General features: G+C 41.7%; 1 protein-coding gene across 1 annotated transcript in view; it reads left to right on the top strand.

Moving 5' to 3' along the window:
- Nucleotides 1–17,376, top strand: part of GLI3 (GLI family zinc finger 3) — a 223,533-nt gene that overhangs the window by 142,374 nt on the left and 63,783 nt on the right. The window contains exons 4-6 of the mRNA XM_040964715.1: nucleotides 3,708–3,910; nucleotides 7,095–7,241; nucleotides 11,582–11,783. Of these exons, the coding sequence (XP_040820649.1) occupies nucleotides 3,708–3,910; nucleotides 7,095–7,241; nucleotides 11,582–11,783 (552 nt within the window). The remainder of the gene's footprint in view (nucleotides 1–3,707; nucleotides 3,911–7,094; nucleotides 7,242–11,581; nucleotides 11,784–17,376) is intronic.

The raw sequence follows: 17,376 nt of genomic DNA on the forward strand, positions 1-17,376 counted from the left end.
ACATGGGAGATCTGGATGAAGTTCCTGGCTCCTGGTTCCCCCCTGGACCAACTCAAACCATTGCAGCCTTTTGGGGAGTGAACCATTGAATGGAACATCTCTCTGTCTCTGTGCTATCTCAGTCACTTTGCCTTCCAAATAAATCAGTCCATCTAAAAGAAATCTTGAAACATCCAGATTTTCCTTCAGTGGATGAATAAGTAAATTCAGCTGTGGTACATCCAGACCATGAAGCACTAGTGCTGAAAATAAATGACCTTCAAGCAGTGAAAACAACGTGGAGGATTCATATGTAATTCATAGTAATTGAAGCAAGCCAATGTGAATTGTCTGCATATGGCATATTTATAACTTTCTGATGTTCTGGAAAAGGTAAAGCTCGAAGCAGTGAACATCAGAGGTCTCCAGCGTATAGGGGTTGGGAGAAGGAATGGAAGACATGGTGAAGTACAGATGATATTTAGGGCAGTGATTCCATCATGGTGGATCTCTATTGTGCCTTTGTCTAGAACCAACAGTGAACGCTGATGTCAACGATGGACTTCAGGTGAGACTAGTATAGGAAATGCAGCACCCAGAAGGGGATGCTGTGGGCAGGGGGATATTAGAAATACCTGTATTGCAGCTGAATTTTGCTGTGAACTTCAAATTTTTCTAAATAAATAATTTCCAACATTTTAAAATTTGAGATTTCATAGTACATTGTATTTGCCACCCCTAATATGTATGTATGTATGCATATTATACATGCATGTTTCCTCTATATCTGCATTACCACTGTGTCCTAGGGTGGAATATGTTTGAAAAAAAGTTTCTGTTTTAATTCAGTTTTTTTTCATTTTGAAATACACTTTGGTATCTCATATTTGATTTTATGTTGTGTCCAGTGGTGTGTGTGTGTTTAACATTCATTATATATTAGGTTCACTGCATGAAACTTATATTAACCTTTCAAGATCCCCAAAAGGTAGCTGTGTTCTCTGATGCATTGTAGAAACAGAGGGTGGGTGTCTGCTTAGGCCCCATGGCTGCCAAGACCAAAACTGGCCTCCCAGCCCATGTTGGTTGCTGCTCAGTGATGGTCTGTGTGCCTCTGGCCAGAATTCCTGATGCCCCTTCACTGGGTAACCTTCAGTAAATACTTTGCAGTTCAATTCTTGAAAGTGGGTGAGCTGTACTAGATGATTTGTTCCTATAGCAGATTTAATTAAAGCACAGCTTTCTTATGTTGCCTTCATGCCCACCTGTTTAGGAAGCAGATAAAGCCACATATCCTGAACTGCGTGTCTGGAAGGATTGCAGTTGATCACGATGGGGATGCCACAGGGTAGAGTTTCTGACTTTATCTCCAGAACTTGATGAACCCCCTTTTCTGGCGTTGCTTCCTCCGAGGGTGCAGAGAGCTTGAGGAAGCTCCGATGCCTGCCAGGGAAGCTGTGACCAGACACTGAGTCCTTACTCAGGCTTCAGGGGCAGCTCCTTCAGTCGTTCCTGTTGGTGTTTTGGTGGGAAAGGACCCAGAGAGTGAAACAGTGGCTGGCCTCTGAGACTTCCGTAGATTTCCTGATAGAAGATGTTGGCGATCTCCTGACATCCCCGTGGCTCCCTTGGGGTTTAGGTGACCACCAGACTCCGACTTCTACAACTTCTGTGTCATTCTTGATGCTGATGAGTTTCCTGTGTGTGCTTCTCCAAAGTAGAATTTGGACCTCTTAAGATATTCTTGCCACCCTTTTCAATTATGAAATTTTAGAAAAACAATGTGAGATTAAAAACAACAGTAAGAAATGCCAGAGTTTTATTTTCAGCTTAGAATGTCTAAGCTGAATTTTGTCCAAGAGGTGTCATTGTGTGGGTTTCATGAAGTATCTATTCCCCTCTATGTCTGTCATGCTAAGATCTCACTAGAAGCCCCTAGATAAGTTTGTGTTTGTGAGAATTAGATTGGAAGAACTGGTTGTCTTACAGGTAAAATATGCACACCACGTACCCTGTAAGGCAATACAACGGTCTAAATGGAGTTGACGATTTAACCAAGGACAAACATATTTAAATGGAGTTGAGAGGATGCTTTAACTGTTGGCACAAGCCAGCTTGTTTTCTAGAAAAGAGCCTAAATAAAGAATAGACGGTGCTCACTTTTAATTAAACAGAAACTTTTAAAAACAAAATTCCTATGTGAGTAAAAAACCTCTCATTGTTTTGACGAGGAATAACTGTTTCTGGGTTGAAACTTCCTATTCTCACATAAGAATTTAGAAAACTCTGGATTTTTATTTTCATTGGGAGTAGCGTTTTAGTAACAAAAGGCCTCAAGTTTTTTTGTAGTTCAAAATGAAAAAAAGAAAAGTAAACATGGAGGTGAAAACTCCCCATCCCTCTCAACACACACCTTATTTCAACCTCCTTTATTCCCACTGAGAGGAAATTCATTATCTGATCTTTGGACTCGTTCACTGTAGTGCCTGCACTATGCACTCAGGGGAGCTGCCTTCCACCAATATTATGCTCTGACAGGGTGATGGGGCCGGGGCCCAGACGCCTATTCGTTCCCTTTGCATGGAGAAGAAACGTTTTCCCTTACCCTTTGTGTCCGTCCTAAAGCCAGTGGCAGAAGAGGAATTTGATCCATCTGTGTCAGACCCTCTCTCTTTTGTGATCATGCCCTCAGTGAAGGAGGCAGGGAGAGTGCCAGTATTCAGCCTGTTGTAGCCAGTTCACTGGATTAGCCACAGAAAGCATCCCCTCTTAGGGAAAGAGCAAGAGAGCAAGGGTGTTACACAGACAGGGCTGTCTAGAAGTCATTTTGTTCTTAAGTCTGTTGAAGGCTGGCTACAGGATGCCCGTATCAGAGGAGCTAATCAGGATACGGTAGCCTAGGGTACATTTTAGCATTTATTTTCGTTAATCCAAAGCTCACCTTCTATCCCATCATATTAGAACCAAGCCAGGAACTTGTTAAAACATCATTCCTCGCCAACTTTCTGGTCTCAAGAGCGGTTACTCATTGCTTCCTGAATATGGTTAATCAAAGTGCTTATGGAAAGCAGGCATATTAAAAGGCTGATACCACAGGCTACTTCAGAAAGAGGCTGTCTTCACTTCACCACAGCTTGCGTGGATATCCAGAGGGACTGAGTTCAAATTCTGTAATTACAGGCTTTTGCAATTAGTCTTCTCTCTTCTTGGGGGACAGCCTAGACTTCCAGACCAGATGAGGTTGGGGTTACTTTTCTTCCTTTCTGTTTTAATGAGAAATCATGGTGATGAGAGGTAAGTTTTAAATGGTGACATTAATGTTTGGTTAAGTGATATCAGCTGTATTAAAACACTGGGAAGTTGCCTGTCGCTTAGCTTCTTCTTGCGGAGAGAGAGCCAAAGATGGACCTTTGCTTTCTGGGACATTTCTCAAAGTTGGTATTCTTTATCCATGTAGTTACATAGTGGTGTTCTGCCTGCATTATAGCCATGTGATTTTAAGAAAATTATAACATGTGAAGGTACATCAAAAAGCTTATGGAAAATGGAGTTAAAAACATATCCAAAAATTCTGGGATTCACGCATACCAAATATATGGCCAATATTTCCTGCCCTCTACAATATTTGGAGTTCCCCTCCAATCTTATTTGCTTGCACAGACAAGCTTCGGCCTTGGACATACATGTCTCATGCATAATGTCCTGTGTCTGATTTGCTCTGTTCCCAGGCCTTCTGCTTTGTCTAATAGCCCAACGTACTCGGACCTGCCCTTCATTAGGATCTCCCCGCACCGGAACCCTGCGGCCTCTGAGTCTCCTTTCAGCCCTCCTCATCCCTACATTAACCCCTACATGGACTACATCCGCTCCCTGCACAGCAGCCCCTCCCTCTCCATGATCTCGGCAGCCCGAGGGTTGAGTCCCACAGACGGTAAGTTTGAGACGGATTCTGCTTTCCTGCGTCCCATCGCTTCCTCAGCCTGCCTCACCTAGCACATCACACAGAGTGGACTGCACATTCAGGAATGAGTGCTGGAAATGCCTGGTTTTCTATCTGTGCACATGATGTCACAGTAGGCTTAGTGCCCCTTACCTGGAATCCCCGGGGTGCAAAGATTTGGCACATACATCATAAAATACCTTGGGAGTGGAGTACATAAATTAATTTATGTTTTGTATATACTTAATATACATGGTCTGAAGACAATTTCATAGTCTTTTTAAAAAATAATTCTTTGCATTTGAAATTGCAACTTGTCACATGAGGTGTAGTTTGGAATTTTCTGTTTGTGAAGTCATCTAGTTTTTTTGACTTCTGAACGTTTTAGATTTTCGATTGGTGAGGAACAACCTGCATGTGCTTTTTCAGTTAAGGACAGTGATATGTAGACAAATCTAGTGAATTATATCCCGATTGGTCATTCCATTGCCAGAAATGGCAGAGGAGGAATGCAATTCAGCTTTTTTTTTTAAAGATTTATTTTTATTATTTTTTATTGGAAAGGCGGATATACAGAGAGGAGAGACAGAGAGGAAGATCTTCCGTCCGATGATTCACTCCCCAAGTGAGCGCAACGGGCCGATACTATGCCGATCCGAAGCCAGGAGCCTCTTCCGGGTCTCCCACGCGGGTGCAGGGTCCCAAAGCTTTGGGCCGTCCTCGACTGCTTTCCCAGGCCACAGGCAGGGAGCTGGAAGGGAAGCGGGACTGCCGGGATTAGAACCGGCGCCCATATGGGATCCCGGGCGTGCAAGGCGAGGACTTAACCACTTGCGCCACCGCGCCGGGCCCTGCAATTCAGCTTTGACTGGCTCCAATCACCATTCTGTTCTGCTGCCCCTCCATGCAATTAGGCTGGCCCTACAGTCTTCATACGGGTACACGAATAACCTGAATATTTTCCTCTTCCCATCTCTCTGGAATGTTCTGCATGTCAGGGAGGCATATTTTTACAGTTGTGTAAAATACAGCAGTGCTTTGTATGTGCTCATGTTATATGGATAATCTAGGGATAATCAAGTGCAGTTCGGTGCTGGGTGGGGACAGCAAGGCCTGCAGTTCTGCACTTCTGAATTCAACCAAGGGATGTCAGGGTTGCTGGTATATGGACCCCATGCTGGGTAACAAGGGCTAAGGAAACAGTGTGACCCAGACCTGTTGCATATATTTCTATCCTTGGCCTTGCCAAATGAGAGTTGTAAGAGGGATGTGTGGGGAGAATTAGACTTTATTTCTATAATACTAGATAGTCGTTTTAGGTTCTCAAGGATCAAATTGCTGTTGGTTCCATTAGCCTCACAATTAATTACATTTCACATGACTCTTTTTAATTGCTGCTGTGTGTTCCTCTGCTGTCAAGTTATAACCTGTTCCTTTGATTCAGGAAAATGACTTCCCCTCTCATGCATGCATATACAAATTCACTCGCCCACAATTGCTGCAATCTGAATTAAAACCAGAATTGCATAAGCCTTATTAATTGTAGGTAGCAGGTTATGAGTTCTTTGCAGCAGATCACAGGTTGCCACCCCTTGCTTTAGAGTAAAGGAAATAGCACACACTTCATTTCGCTGAGAGTGTTTGATGTGACTTCTGGGTACCTTTGACAGTCTCCACCAAGGCTATTTCCTGAGGCTGGTTGTGCACCGTGGGAAACTGCATGAAGTTTCTTAGGAAACACCCATTCAGTTGTATTTCCAGGAACAGCTATCTTCCAGTGATAACTTCTGGATCTTCTTCCCTCTTCTGTTTCAGTGCAATGGGTGTGATTATAAGACACCCAAGGAATATATTTGCCACTTAGACGAGATTACCATTTTAATAATAGAGCATAACTATGAAAGAGCCAAATCTGAGTTTGTTCTTCTGTTTCAGATCTAGTTTGCACTGGTAAGAGATGCAACCATTCCCATGGAGTGCTTGGGATTTGGTGAAAATGATGAGGAGACAATTCATGGAGATGGAGAAGCCAGCTAAAAATGGACTTGAAATTATGTCCACTTGGTAGAAAGTTAGCTGGGCCTTTAGAAAGCAGCGCCTCTAGTTGATCCACTGAAAAGTGTACCTTAGCACCCTCTTTCCATAGCTTTTAATGATGAGTATGAATAAAATATTCTTGGGTTGACCTGCCTTCCTCCTCCTGCCCTGCAAGTGGAAAGCAGATAATGTCACTATTATTTATCTCATGTGGTTTTCACTTTTCTCTTTAATTACCAATACTTTTGCCATGTATCACGGAAGAAAATCTGAAACATCTGCAAGCCTACTGCTGGGACCCTGAAATTTCCAGATAATATTTATAAAACTGACTTTAAGTGATCAGCTGCTATAGCTAAGTACATTAGAAGCTTCACTTCGGATCTTTAACTCCTCACCACCTCACAAAGCTAGTTTGAATCCAGATCTATGTGTATCTGGAGGCTTCCCTCGCTTGCTGCTTTTGCACTTACACTGGCAGGTGGAAACCAATTATTATCCCACTTGTGGAAGGCTGACTCTTGCTGGTAAATTGCTCCAGATTGATAGGTATATTTTCTTCTTGATTTTGTAATGAGGCAAAAGAAGAGAGAGCTTTTAAATTATGGAACACAAAATTGCAGCTTCTCTTTCCATTGCTTGTTATTAAAGTTGTGCTGCTTTTTTTTTTTTTCCACTTATGTACCCTGGGTCCTGATGTTTAGTATAAGTTAACTCAGATTCTTGTCAAAAAGCTTCAGGAGATATTTTAGGTATGTCTGGTTAGAATATCATAGTTGTCTGGGTTGTCTGTTATTCTGAAAAATGTGAACTTGCAGCCATTTGCTGTGAGAAATTTTGTTGGAGGGCAAAACTGATTATGTACATATGCATTTTAAACTTTTTGAATTATTGGGTGATTTCTTTAGACTAACATCATAAAATTTGTCAATATAGTTCCTGTTTTGTATTCTTTTCACTTTTACTTGCAAATAAAAGGTATTCAACAGACATCAGAGAGAGCACAAATTGAGTTAAAGGAGCATTAATATAATGAGCCTTTAAAAGAGGGGCTTCGTGACATGCAAAACAGGTGGGTTTTGGGGAGGTGCCTCCTTCCACAGCTAACCACGCCTCTGTGTCTTATCCACTTGTCCAGCCCCGCATGCTGGAGTCAGCCCGGCAGAGTACTATCACCAGATGGCCCTGCTCACCGGCCAGCGCAGTCCCTATGCAGATATTCTGCCTTCAGCAGCCACCGCCAGCGCAGGGGCCATCCACATGGAGTACCTTCATGCCATGGATAGTAAGTGACTGGGCTGCTGCCTTCGGTCCTGAGGTTGGGGAGTGGGCGAGGTGCTAAGATGGGGGCGGGGGGATCCGATTTTTCAGCTTCCAGAAGGAACAACCACCAGTACGTGGTGCACTGCTTCCCTTGGCTCTAAGCAGCCTCTACAGAGCAGATCATGCTGTGGTGGCTGGGTGGAGTGAGAACTGGTGGCGAGAAGCAGTTGTAATATGGGAGATGTTTGTGGGGTAAACTAGTGGAAAACCTATGCTGCCCTGAATCTTATGACAGCAGAGTAAGAGGATAAATTGAATTCATGGATGGACTTTGCTCATCTGTCCTTAGATTATTTGGATCTTATGTTCTACATTAAGTAGTGTTCATTTTTTTATGTCAAATGATTTTTGGGTAGTGTGTTTTCTTTGCATTCTGACTGTTGCTGAAGGACTATACATTGTAATAAGTGGACAGCAAAGTCAGGGGGAAGAGCAAGTGGTGGAAAGGGAGAGCCCTGTGTCTCTGGATCCTGTACCCTGAAAAATAAAAAGGCTGTTCCACTAACACCTTTATAGCCCGCTTAATCTGTTGAAAGGTCAGAATAGATACATCTAAGAAAAACAAACTTTCTGAATCAAAGAGGACTACTTTCAAAACGAAAGCAGTGAAACAAATCTCATTATTAGGTTCATGTGCATTACTTATTTTGGAGTCCTGCAAGGCACATGGTGGTTCCTATAGGTAAGAGACCAAAATGGCTACAATTGTGATTATTCAGAGCACCCCAAATTTCTCCTTTACACAGATCTTGAAGTACACAACTTTTTGCAACGTGCCAGGAAGTGAACCTAGAGCTGAGTCACACATCAACAAATTCAGTCCCTTCAAATATGACCATATTATGACATTGAATAGAATATACCCTACAAATTGTGTTTGCTGTGAGCAGTGATTAACTTGTGATTTTCTATCTGCAATCTCTGGATTCTTCTGAGACAGAATGTGTGCCTTGGTCAACTCTGATCATTCAATCCTTGAATTTGGAGAAGAGGGATGTTGACTGAACCTTAGTCTCATTACCACCAAGAGCCGCCTTAGTGTTTCCCACAGGAACAGTTGGTCTGCATCGGTTTCCTTTGGGGAGCCCATTACCACATGCAAAGAAAAAGAAATGTGGTAAATTTTCTGCAGGGGTTTTGTTGTTTGGCTTGATAGGGTGGACAGCTTACGTTTCTGATCCATCATAACCACATTTCAATTAGCAATTGTTGCAGGGAAAGTTGACTGTTATTATGCAAATTAGTTATTTAAACTCTGCAAATAAAGAATTAAAATAAGAGAGAACCCCTGGAAGGTCAGCCCACATTAGTTTCCCTGTTTGATGAGAATGTATTTAGTCAGGCAGTGGCGGTTTCTCTCTAAATAAAGGATGAAGCTACCCTTTTACTTTGTAAAAACTAATTAAAGGAATTTTAATTTGCCTGAGTATATAGTAAATTGATTGTCATTAAGTAGGAATTTAGATGTCCTATCATTCATCACATAAAAGGAAACCTCCTTTTTCTTTGTCAGAATTTTTTATTAGAGTAGAGAAACAAAACAATTAGTAGAAAGCCAGATCGGAGATGTCTGTGTTGCTCAAACAATGAGAACACCCTGGCTTCTGGGTGAGCAGAAAGTGCTGGAATCAGGGATGAACTGGGCTGCCTTCTCGCAGCTGTTTGGAAGATGCTCCTGTGCTTGAGCAACTCTGCAAAAGGGGCTCCCCAGTCACTGTGCCGAAGATGCTGCCTTCTTTGCTTGGTTATTAGCGAGTGAAAATAGCCAAGTGTAAGGTACCATATTCCTTCCCTCTGAAATAATTGAAGTAGCATTTACATAGACTATGCCAAGATGAATACCCATTGATGAAAATCATAAAGATTTTCCAGTGCAGGAGGGAAGCATTGATCGTCAGTTCCCGCATTGCCACCTACAATGGCAGATCTGAACTGGGACATAACTGATCACTCCATTCAGTTGTTGCAAGTCTTTCAGACTCTTTGGCCGAAACCTGAATCAATTGCTTTCAGATGAACTAGTGACTTTTAAATGAGCCGGGTTTCAGCAAGGTATAAGGAGGAGTATGAGGTAAAGGTAAACAAGCCTGCATATAGTTCTACATCTACCTTTTCAGTTAGACTGACCTTATAGGAGACCAAAGTATGTAATTCTGGAAAATCCAGAGAAGAGGCCCTCTAAAAATGCATTATTTATGTTGGTGGAGATTGACTTCAATAAGAGCTGGTTGTTCAGGGAAAAGCAGAGAGGAGTTATTCTGTCAAAGCTATGTGCAGCCTGAAACATCCCAGGGAAAGGGTGGCAAGGTCTTTCCAGGCAGCTGTTCCATCCTCATGTGGGACGTGCAGCTGTGGTATTTTGTAGCAGGCGGTGACCTCCCATCTCCGGTGTGGTTGCTGGTTAGTGATTTAGAGACTTAACGACATTCCAGGCGCTAGCTCAGTCCAGCATGTCCCTGCTGCTTCGGACACTGCCAATGACCATTTTGATCCTACAGACAATGATTAAAGCTCATGATCACAAGAGATAGATAATCAATATGGCTGCTTTTCTTGGAAATATCTGTAAATGGCATGTATGTGTTCACTGACAAACCTCTATGATGAAGTTATCCTCTCAGTGAATTAAATGTGACACAGTAATGTTGGAGGCCAATAAGGGAACAATACTGACTTATAAACATTAAAACATGTTCATGGTAGAGATGGCCAATTTGTAGTAACAGACCTTAAATCAGGCTGTTAGTGAAACTAATCTAAGTGAAGGAACTCATATTAAATGTGCTAGAAAAATAGGCACCACATTTGTTATTCAAATTGGTTTTCCAGTTTTTACATATGATTCACACCGAGTTGTAGTTTGTGGTTGTGGTATAAAATACTACATACTCATGCATATCATTTCATCAAATTATCCAAAGCATGTTGGGGTTTTATCTATATCAAGATCTCTGGCAAATTTGCAGTGAAATTTCTGGAGACCAAGTATCTGGATTTCTTTTTTTCTATGTAAAGAGCTTATGCACTGCTTCAGTTTTCTGGACACAATTTTCCATATCCCTGTAAGCAAATATACCCGTGCTATAAGGCAGGAGAAACCCTCAAACACTAATAGTGTTTGAGTATATATCACCTACTATGGTTATGTTCATCAAATATGTGTTGACAACTCTTCAATGTAAATATGACCCTTGCAAAGATGGGAATGGCCCTGTGGGCTACACTCATCCCTGTGCCTAAAGTTCAGATCTGTCCTTTCTACCAAACTGGAATGCAAATGGGAACTAAGTTTTTTCAACTCCTTAGGTAAAACAGTATTGTGTCAGGTTGGCATGAAGATTAAGCTGCAGATAGTAAACTCCACATTAGAACTTCCTTGGTGGAACCTTCTTGAAACCTCATAGGTATTGTCCTCTCTTCTTCTTGGAGAAACAAGCTTTAGAGGATTCCTGGCCCTAGTAGGCACCTCACATTTTGTTACTGTGGCTACTGGGTTTTCTGCATTCACCTTGGAACATCTGTGAACAGACAGCATCCCAGATATTTCATAAGATGTGTGCTCCTAGATTATGGGGAGTTGGGGCCAGACACCTGTAATATTGACGCTACTGGAAGGAGATGTTTATTATGGTAGGCTACTCTCAGCATCCTTGGCTTCTACTCACTGGAAATCCACTTGTGCCTACACTGAATTGTGACAGCCAAAACATCTCCAGATGTTATTAAATGTCTCCTGAGGGATGACATAGGGTAGGGGACAATTGAGATCTACCAGTTTAAGGTAATACATCCGTGAGTTATGTTAGCGACACTGTACATACACTATGGAGCATCACTGAGCTGAATTCTGTCTTAGGATGTTTCAAACCTTTGTTTTTCTTCTGGCCTATTGCCTTACAATGGTGTGTGTTGGGGTAGGGAGGGTGGAGTAGCAACTGTGGGAACCACTGTCTTTGTCACTTGTAGTGAATTAATGATGGGGATATCTAAGCAGCCGTCAGATTCATAAATCACTAGGAATGAGAGGGATAACACATAAAAGTCTCTCCCTTTTGTTTAGCAATTTATCATTTTGCCTGCACATTAATAAACAGAGCTCCCCCGAGGTAATCCTCTGGAAGATAAATATTTCTCCCTAATTTCCTCAATTGTAGCAAGTAGACCACAAGGGGGAGGAGGGAGCTTGTCAGTACAAGTCGCCAGCTCCTTATCCTCCACGGCTTCCACACAGGCGAGTAGCAATCAATAACAGGTGTAGAGTCCAACTGCAGGTAATCAAGTTCTGTTTTGTTTGTATAACAGGCACCAGATTCCCCAGTCCCAGGCTGTCAGCCAGGCCGAGCCGGAAACGCACACTGTCCATATCACCACTGTCTGATCATAGCTTTGACCTTCAGACCATGATAAGGACGTCTCCCAACTCCTTGGTCACCATTCTCAATAATTCCCGTAGCAGCTCTTCAGCAAGTGGCTCCTATGGTCACTTATCTGCAAGTGCAATCAGGTATGTGTTTTCCTGAATCCATTGTGTGTGTGTGTGTTTTAAATAAAATGTCAGCACTAGACTGCGACTGTGGCGATGCATTTGCAGGACAAGTGTGTCTGAGAAAGGAAAACAAACAAACAATAGCAAAAAATGCATGCCACTATGCACCAGAATATAGATCAAACATCGTGACAATGAACTTGTGCAAAGCCAGTTCAGAGGCCATGGGTTTTTGTTTTGTTACGTTTTGATGAACATTAATCAGAAGCCCACATGTTTGATGTTGAAATAGTGGCTGTTCCGTTATGATGAAATCCACTTCTTAGAGCAGATATGGCAAATATTTTTATCTAGAGTTTCTCTTACTAATGATAGCTCTCTAAATAAAAGAGGCCTCCTTGGCTTGCTATGTTACACACATGCAGATCAGGAAGAGAAATGTAAGGAACAGTCATGGCACAAGTCTTGTCCCATGACTGCTGAGGGCAAGGGGTCAATTAAAGGAGAGAAACACAAAGGTAACAGCAGGTGTGCAGTCCAATAGAAAGTCTGTGTACATGAGGTTGGAAGTCAGCATTGTCAAGAAACCTGGCCGAGGCGTGCTTCCTTGTCTTCCTTCGAGTATCTTTTCGGGTGATTTAAGAGGCCTCAGTTTTGACCATACAGCGAAAGGATGGTGACACTGTTTTTGTGATGTTGACACTGTTGTTTGTTTTTTATGACGTTGACACTTCCTTACATGAAGTTTGTTATCGTTACGTGCATGTGACGGTCCATATTCAGACTTTTGTAAATATGACTAATGGAAAATATTTCTTACTTATTAACAATCAAACTTGGGCTGATTTCAATTGCAGGGAATACAAAATAAGTCTGTTTATGAAATGTAGGTGTGTTTATGCTGTTTTTGACAGCTCATCATTTGTTGTTTGAGCTGAGTAGTTCACAAAGGTTATTTGAAATAATTAGTTAGTATTCTAATAGTTAAGCAAACCTAGCCATGCATATTACCTTTCATTTTATCTGAATTTTTCTGTAGCAGTTTAAGAATTGATTTATTAGCAATGTGTTTGTAGTTTTGCAACCTACTAATGAGTTCTTGCTTTTTAAAAATGTACACTAAAGACTACTTTCAATTGTCTTGCTTTTAATAAGTGAGAATTTGATTGTTTCTGTGAATGGGCAGTAGCTTTCGTTGTTAATTGATGGGTTTTCCATGGTAGGTATTTATAGTATGGAAACTGCAGCAGTGTAGAAAAGAGTATTAGCAATGACAGCTTATCCATATTTACTAGAAGTAATGTTTCTTCATGTTATCCTTTGCAGTTTCAGTTCTTATTTCATTTGTTAATGAGGCCCTTTGGCAGGCTAGTTAGTGCGTAACTATTGTAAATGCCAATTTTGATGTGATGTGGTTTTCTGCTACTCTTCTTTCTACATTTCATATGGTCATTAACATGTGGAAATATGGAGTGAAGCAAAGAACTGCTTGCATGATTGTAGTCAGAACACGGAGAGGAGGGGTCTTGTGGAGCTTGCAAGCTAAGCCACTGTAGTCACAAATGCAGATTTTCAAGTTGAACACATCTGCAATCAGATTCCAGCTTTCTATTAGTTGAAACCTAACTTATCCTGACATTCAAGTTGAGTCTTCGGGTTTATAAACCACAGGTAAGATACCCACAGGCGAAGACAGGAGTACCTTCTTTAAAGACGATGTGGATCTTCTGCAGTAGGAAGAGATTCCCTCCAGGGCAGAAACTCAGGAGCACAGACATGGGATGATTGCTTCAGCACGTGAGCTATCATGTCCTGGCTGTGCCTCAGCTTGACCGTGTCTGTCTGTCCCTAAGGAAGGCTGTCAGTCTTACCCTGAGCCTAATGCTTCCTTCACTCCTGGTAAATATTTCCAGACCACAGGGTGTGTCTGAGCTGAATGAGGTTATTCAGTGTTACATGGGTGACCTAGAACTTCTGGCACACAGTGGCAGTCACATGGAATCACCTTGGGGTGGACATTTCTTTCTTTGGTTTCTGTTTAAATTTTCTTCCCTCCTGCTCTCTGCTCAAGTGTCTTGGCTTTTTGACAGAATTCCAAGGACACAGATTAGAATGTGGCTCACAAGTGGTCATGCTGGTGCTATGCTTACTTACTATGCATGGACTCGCTTGCCTCACCTTTGTTCCGGTAAGCTACTACCAGTACTTGAGAGACCACTGATATCCTGGCTTGAAATCCTTGTCTCCAGCGTGCTACACTCAGCCCCATTATATTCAGCGGCTGTGGAAGAAGAGGTTGACTGGAGACTGGTTGTGTTCTGTGACAGGAGCCTGAGGAACATCATGCTCTCACCACCCTCTGAGCCCATCCATTGATTTTCTCCCCTGCAGTGGGCTCTCTGACTCTTTGCTGTATGTGAGGGTAGCGTGTCACACTACTGAGCAGAAAGGAACAGAGATATCCACCCTCCAGTGAGATCAGCGTGACATGGTATCTAATAGCTGCAGTAATTGTCATCACCTGTGCCACTTGCCAGACCTTTAGCTGGAGAAACACTAGGGCTTTTCTCCCTGGTTTTCACTTCATGAGTTCTACAAACTGACTTCAGCAATGTCACCTGGTGACCAGTGGATGAGGACAGGAAGGCAGGAAAGGAAAGAAGCATGAAGACATCTGAAGAGGAAAAGTGACTTTTGCAAAATTGAAAAATGCAAGGAAGACGTCACATTGCAGGAGGGTTTCATCTCTAACCAGAGCGCTAAGGTTCTCATCTCACAGATTGCTTGGGAATCAAGCAGTGCTATTCCTGTTTTACATGCGGTCACAGGAGTCTTTGCTAGATGATTTTGACAAACGTCATGTACCTTAGTGACAAAATTCCAGGTCCCTGCCAGTTCATTTTCTCCAAACACATTGGACATTTACATTCAGGTGTTTTATAATGCATAGTTTGCCATTGAAGATGGTGTTGCCTAAGGAAATGAGGTATTTTAGGTTTCTGAAGATGTTATTTAATGTTTGAAGATATGCTTTTCTAAACTCATCTGTCTTTTGTGTCATCTCTCTCTCCTTCCTGTGTACTCTAACTCAGTATTATTGGAGAGGTCCATGAGTGCGCTCGCCACTGTTGGAAATTCCTGTATTTCCTTGCTCAGTTATCGCTTGTGTCTGTTTCCTTCCAATGGAATGCGAACGCTAAGATGTTAAGAATAATGGCATCTCTTCCCATCCCCCAGAACTGTGTCTTCTCACCTTCATACCAGTTAACAATGACCCCTTAAATCAATTAAATAAGTAGCTCCTTTATGAGTAATTACAATTCTAGCTACCTGATTTTATTGAAGCAAGTTTCTACAGGGTAGGTGAACAACTGTTGATAATCTATTTTGGGATGCTGTGTTTTGAGTTTGTTTCCTTAGCAATTCAAACTGCTATGAAGATGCTGTAAAATACATATTCACTAAGCTTACCATTACATCAAATCGTAGTAAACCGATTATGTCAAAATTTTCCCAACTCATTGCCCAAAAGTCTTATCCCAGGTCTTTTTCATTTCATAACTGCAGTGATTATTCAAAACAATAACCCATGTACATGGGAGAGTATATTGTGAAATATCTACTTTCTCAAGAGGTTATAGCTTTTGTATTGCCCTGAAGATTCATATGCAAGAATAAGAGAATCAGATTTATCAAATACAGTCTGTAACCTCCCACTCTGTATAGTTAAGACCAATTAATCACATTATATTAAAATTGTTTACTTCTGCTAATACTTTCTCCGAAGAGATTGAAGATTGAACTGCCATTGGAAGGGAAGGTTTAAAATGATCCTCATCCTCCTGCAGTTTTCTGGCATCTGTAAATGGAGTGAAGGAAAGAGTAACCCTCTCACTTCTAACTCATCAGTTACAGCTTTGTCAATTTCAGTGTAATGGTGAAAATGAAGATGGCTTTAGGTCTGGTTTGGCCAGGAAAGATAAAGTGACCCTCTCCTATCCCTTGTCACCGCATGAGTTTGTTGCCTACATCTTCTCTCTGCTAGCCAGTGCAGGGCTGATTTTCCGTTACTCACGATCACAGCCCAGGCCGTCGATCAGAGAGCAGGATGTGTTTTCTGCGCTGTGCAGCATTGGCCTTCTCCAGCGGTAGGACCCTGGCTATATCTAGAATGCCTAGAGGGTCTGGCTGAGCCTGGGTAAGAACAAGTTCAGTGCACACACTCTTGGGCTGTGCTGTTGCTAGGAGTTTATATCAGAGAAAAAGACAAAAAGGAATCCGGAAAAATTCTGAAGAACAGATGAGAGCAGTGGCAAAGAACCAGCGTTTTTAAAATTCTCAGATTCTCTCTTCTAAGAGTTGTAAGTTTACTTTCTCCCCTAGTGTTGATGAAAGCAATACAAGGATACTTCTAAAAATCTCATAGAAAATAATTAGAAGTACAAGTTTTGGCATAAAAATGACATTTATGCATTATTTTTCATAATACACCTTTTCCACATAATATGAAAATAAATTTTGACACCAAAATAGCATCATGCTGTTCATTTTCCGTGAACTTTTTGAAGTCAGAACCTACTCACGTCAGACCTAAAAAGGCAAGCTGTCATTTACTTTCTGATGTGGGAATTGGGTTTACATACCACTTCTTTTAGTCAGTTATTCATTGCCACAGTGTTCAACTCATTTTAACTACATGTTAAGCACAGTGCTGGACAGGGAGGCTGCCCAAATCAGTCAGAAGGACGTGACCCCACCCCCTTTGAGAAACTTGGGAAAACCTGATGACATGCTGGTCAGTAGTGTAAATGATACCAGGTAGAACTCCAGGAGGAATAGCACAGAGGGCCTGATTCAGGTGGCTGGCCAGGAAATCCAGTCTTTTAGCAGGATGGCCCTCCCTGCGGGATTTCTGCAGCTTTGTAAGAGCAGTACATGAAGGCCCTGGGGCATGAATTTACCCGGTGGGTCTAACTTTGACCTCCTTTTCATTCATCAAATTATATTTCCTTTTCTATTAGACATTCCTCAAATGGGAGAATGACCAAAAGGATGGGTAGGAAATATTGTTTATTACAACAGGGGAATAATAATACCTGGTGATGTTTTAAAGAAATTGATTATGTTTTTATGAATACATGACTTATAGCCATGTCTGCATGTCCCTGCTATTCATAATCATGGCGTGTGAAGGGGTCAGGATTCATGTCTGGTTGGCTAATATTTGTTCTTACTTAATGGCAAATAGCATTTTTGAATGTTTTCATCACATGTAGCCAAATGTATTTTTCTCCAGAACATTATTCAGAATATATATATATCTGAGAGTCGATATTGGAATACTTAGTTCACTTTGTGAGTATGTGCTGTTTATTTCTGAGTCTGCACTGGATTTTCTAGTAAATTGTCACAGGGAATTTTTAATGGATGGAAGTGGAAGTGTTTATTGTTTTTGCTCTTGGAGCACATGGGTTTATGTGTGTGCCATACCTACTCGGATCACATAACGATAGCTGTGAGCCTGTTCTCTGCAGAACTGGAATGAATAAATGGCAGCAGCTGTGCAGTAAATTCCGCAGCTGCAACCAGAAGTGGTGACCTCACTGGTACA

This window comes from Ochotona curzoniae, unplaced genomic scaffold (assembly GCF_017591425.1).
Source record: "Ochotona curzoniae isolate NIBS_2020 unplaced genomic scaffold, NIBS_Ocur_1.0 scaffold_3835, whole genome shotgun sequence".
Classification (NCBI taxonomy): Eukaryota; Metazoa; Chordata; class Mammalia; order Lagomorpha; family Ochotonidae; genus Ochotona; species Ochotona curzoniae.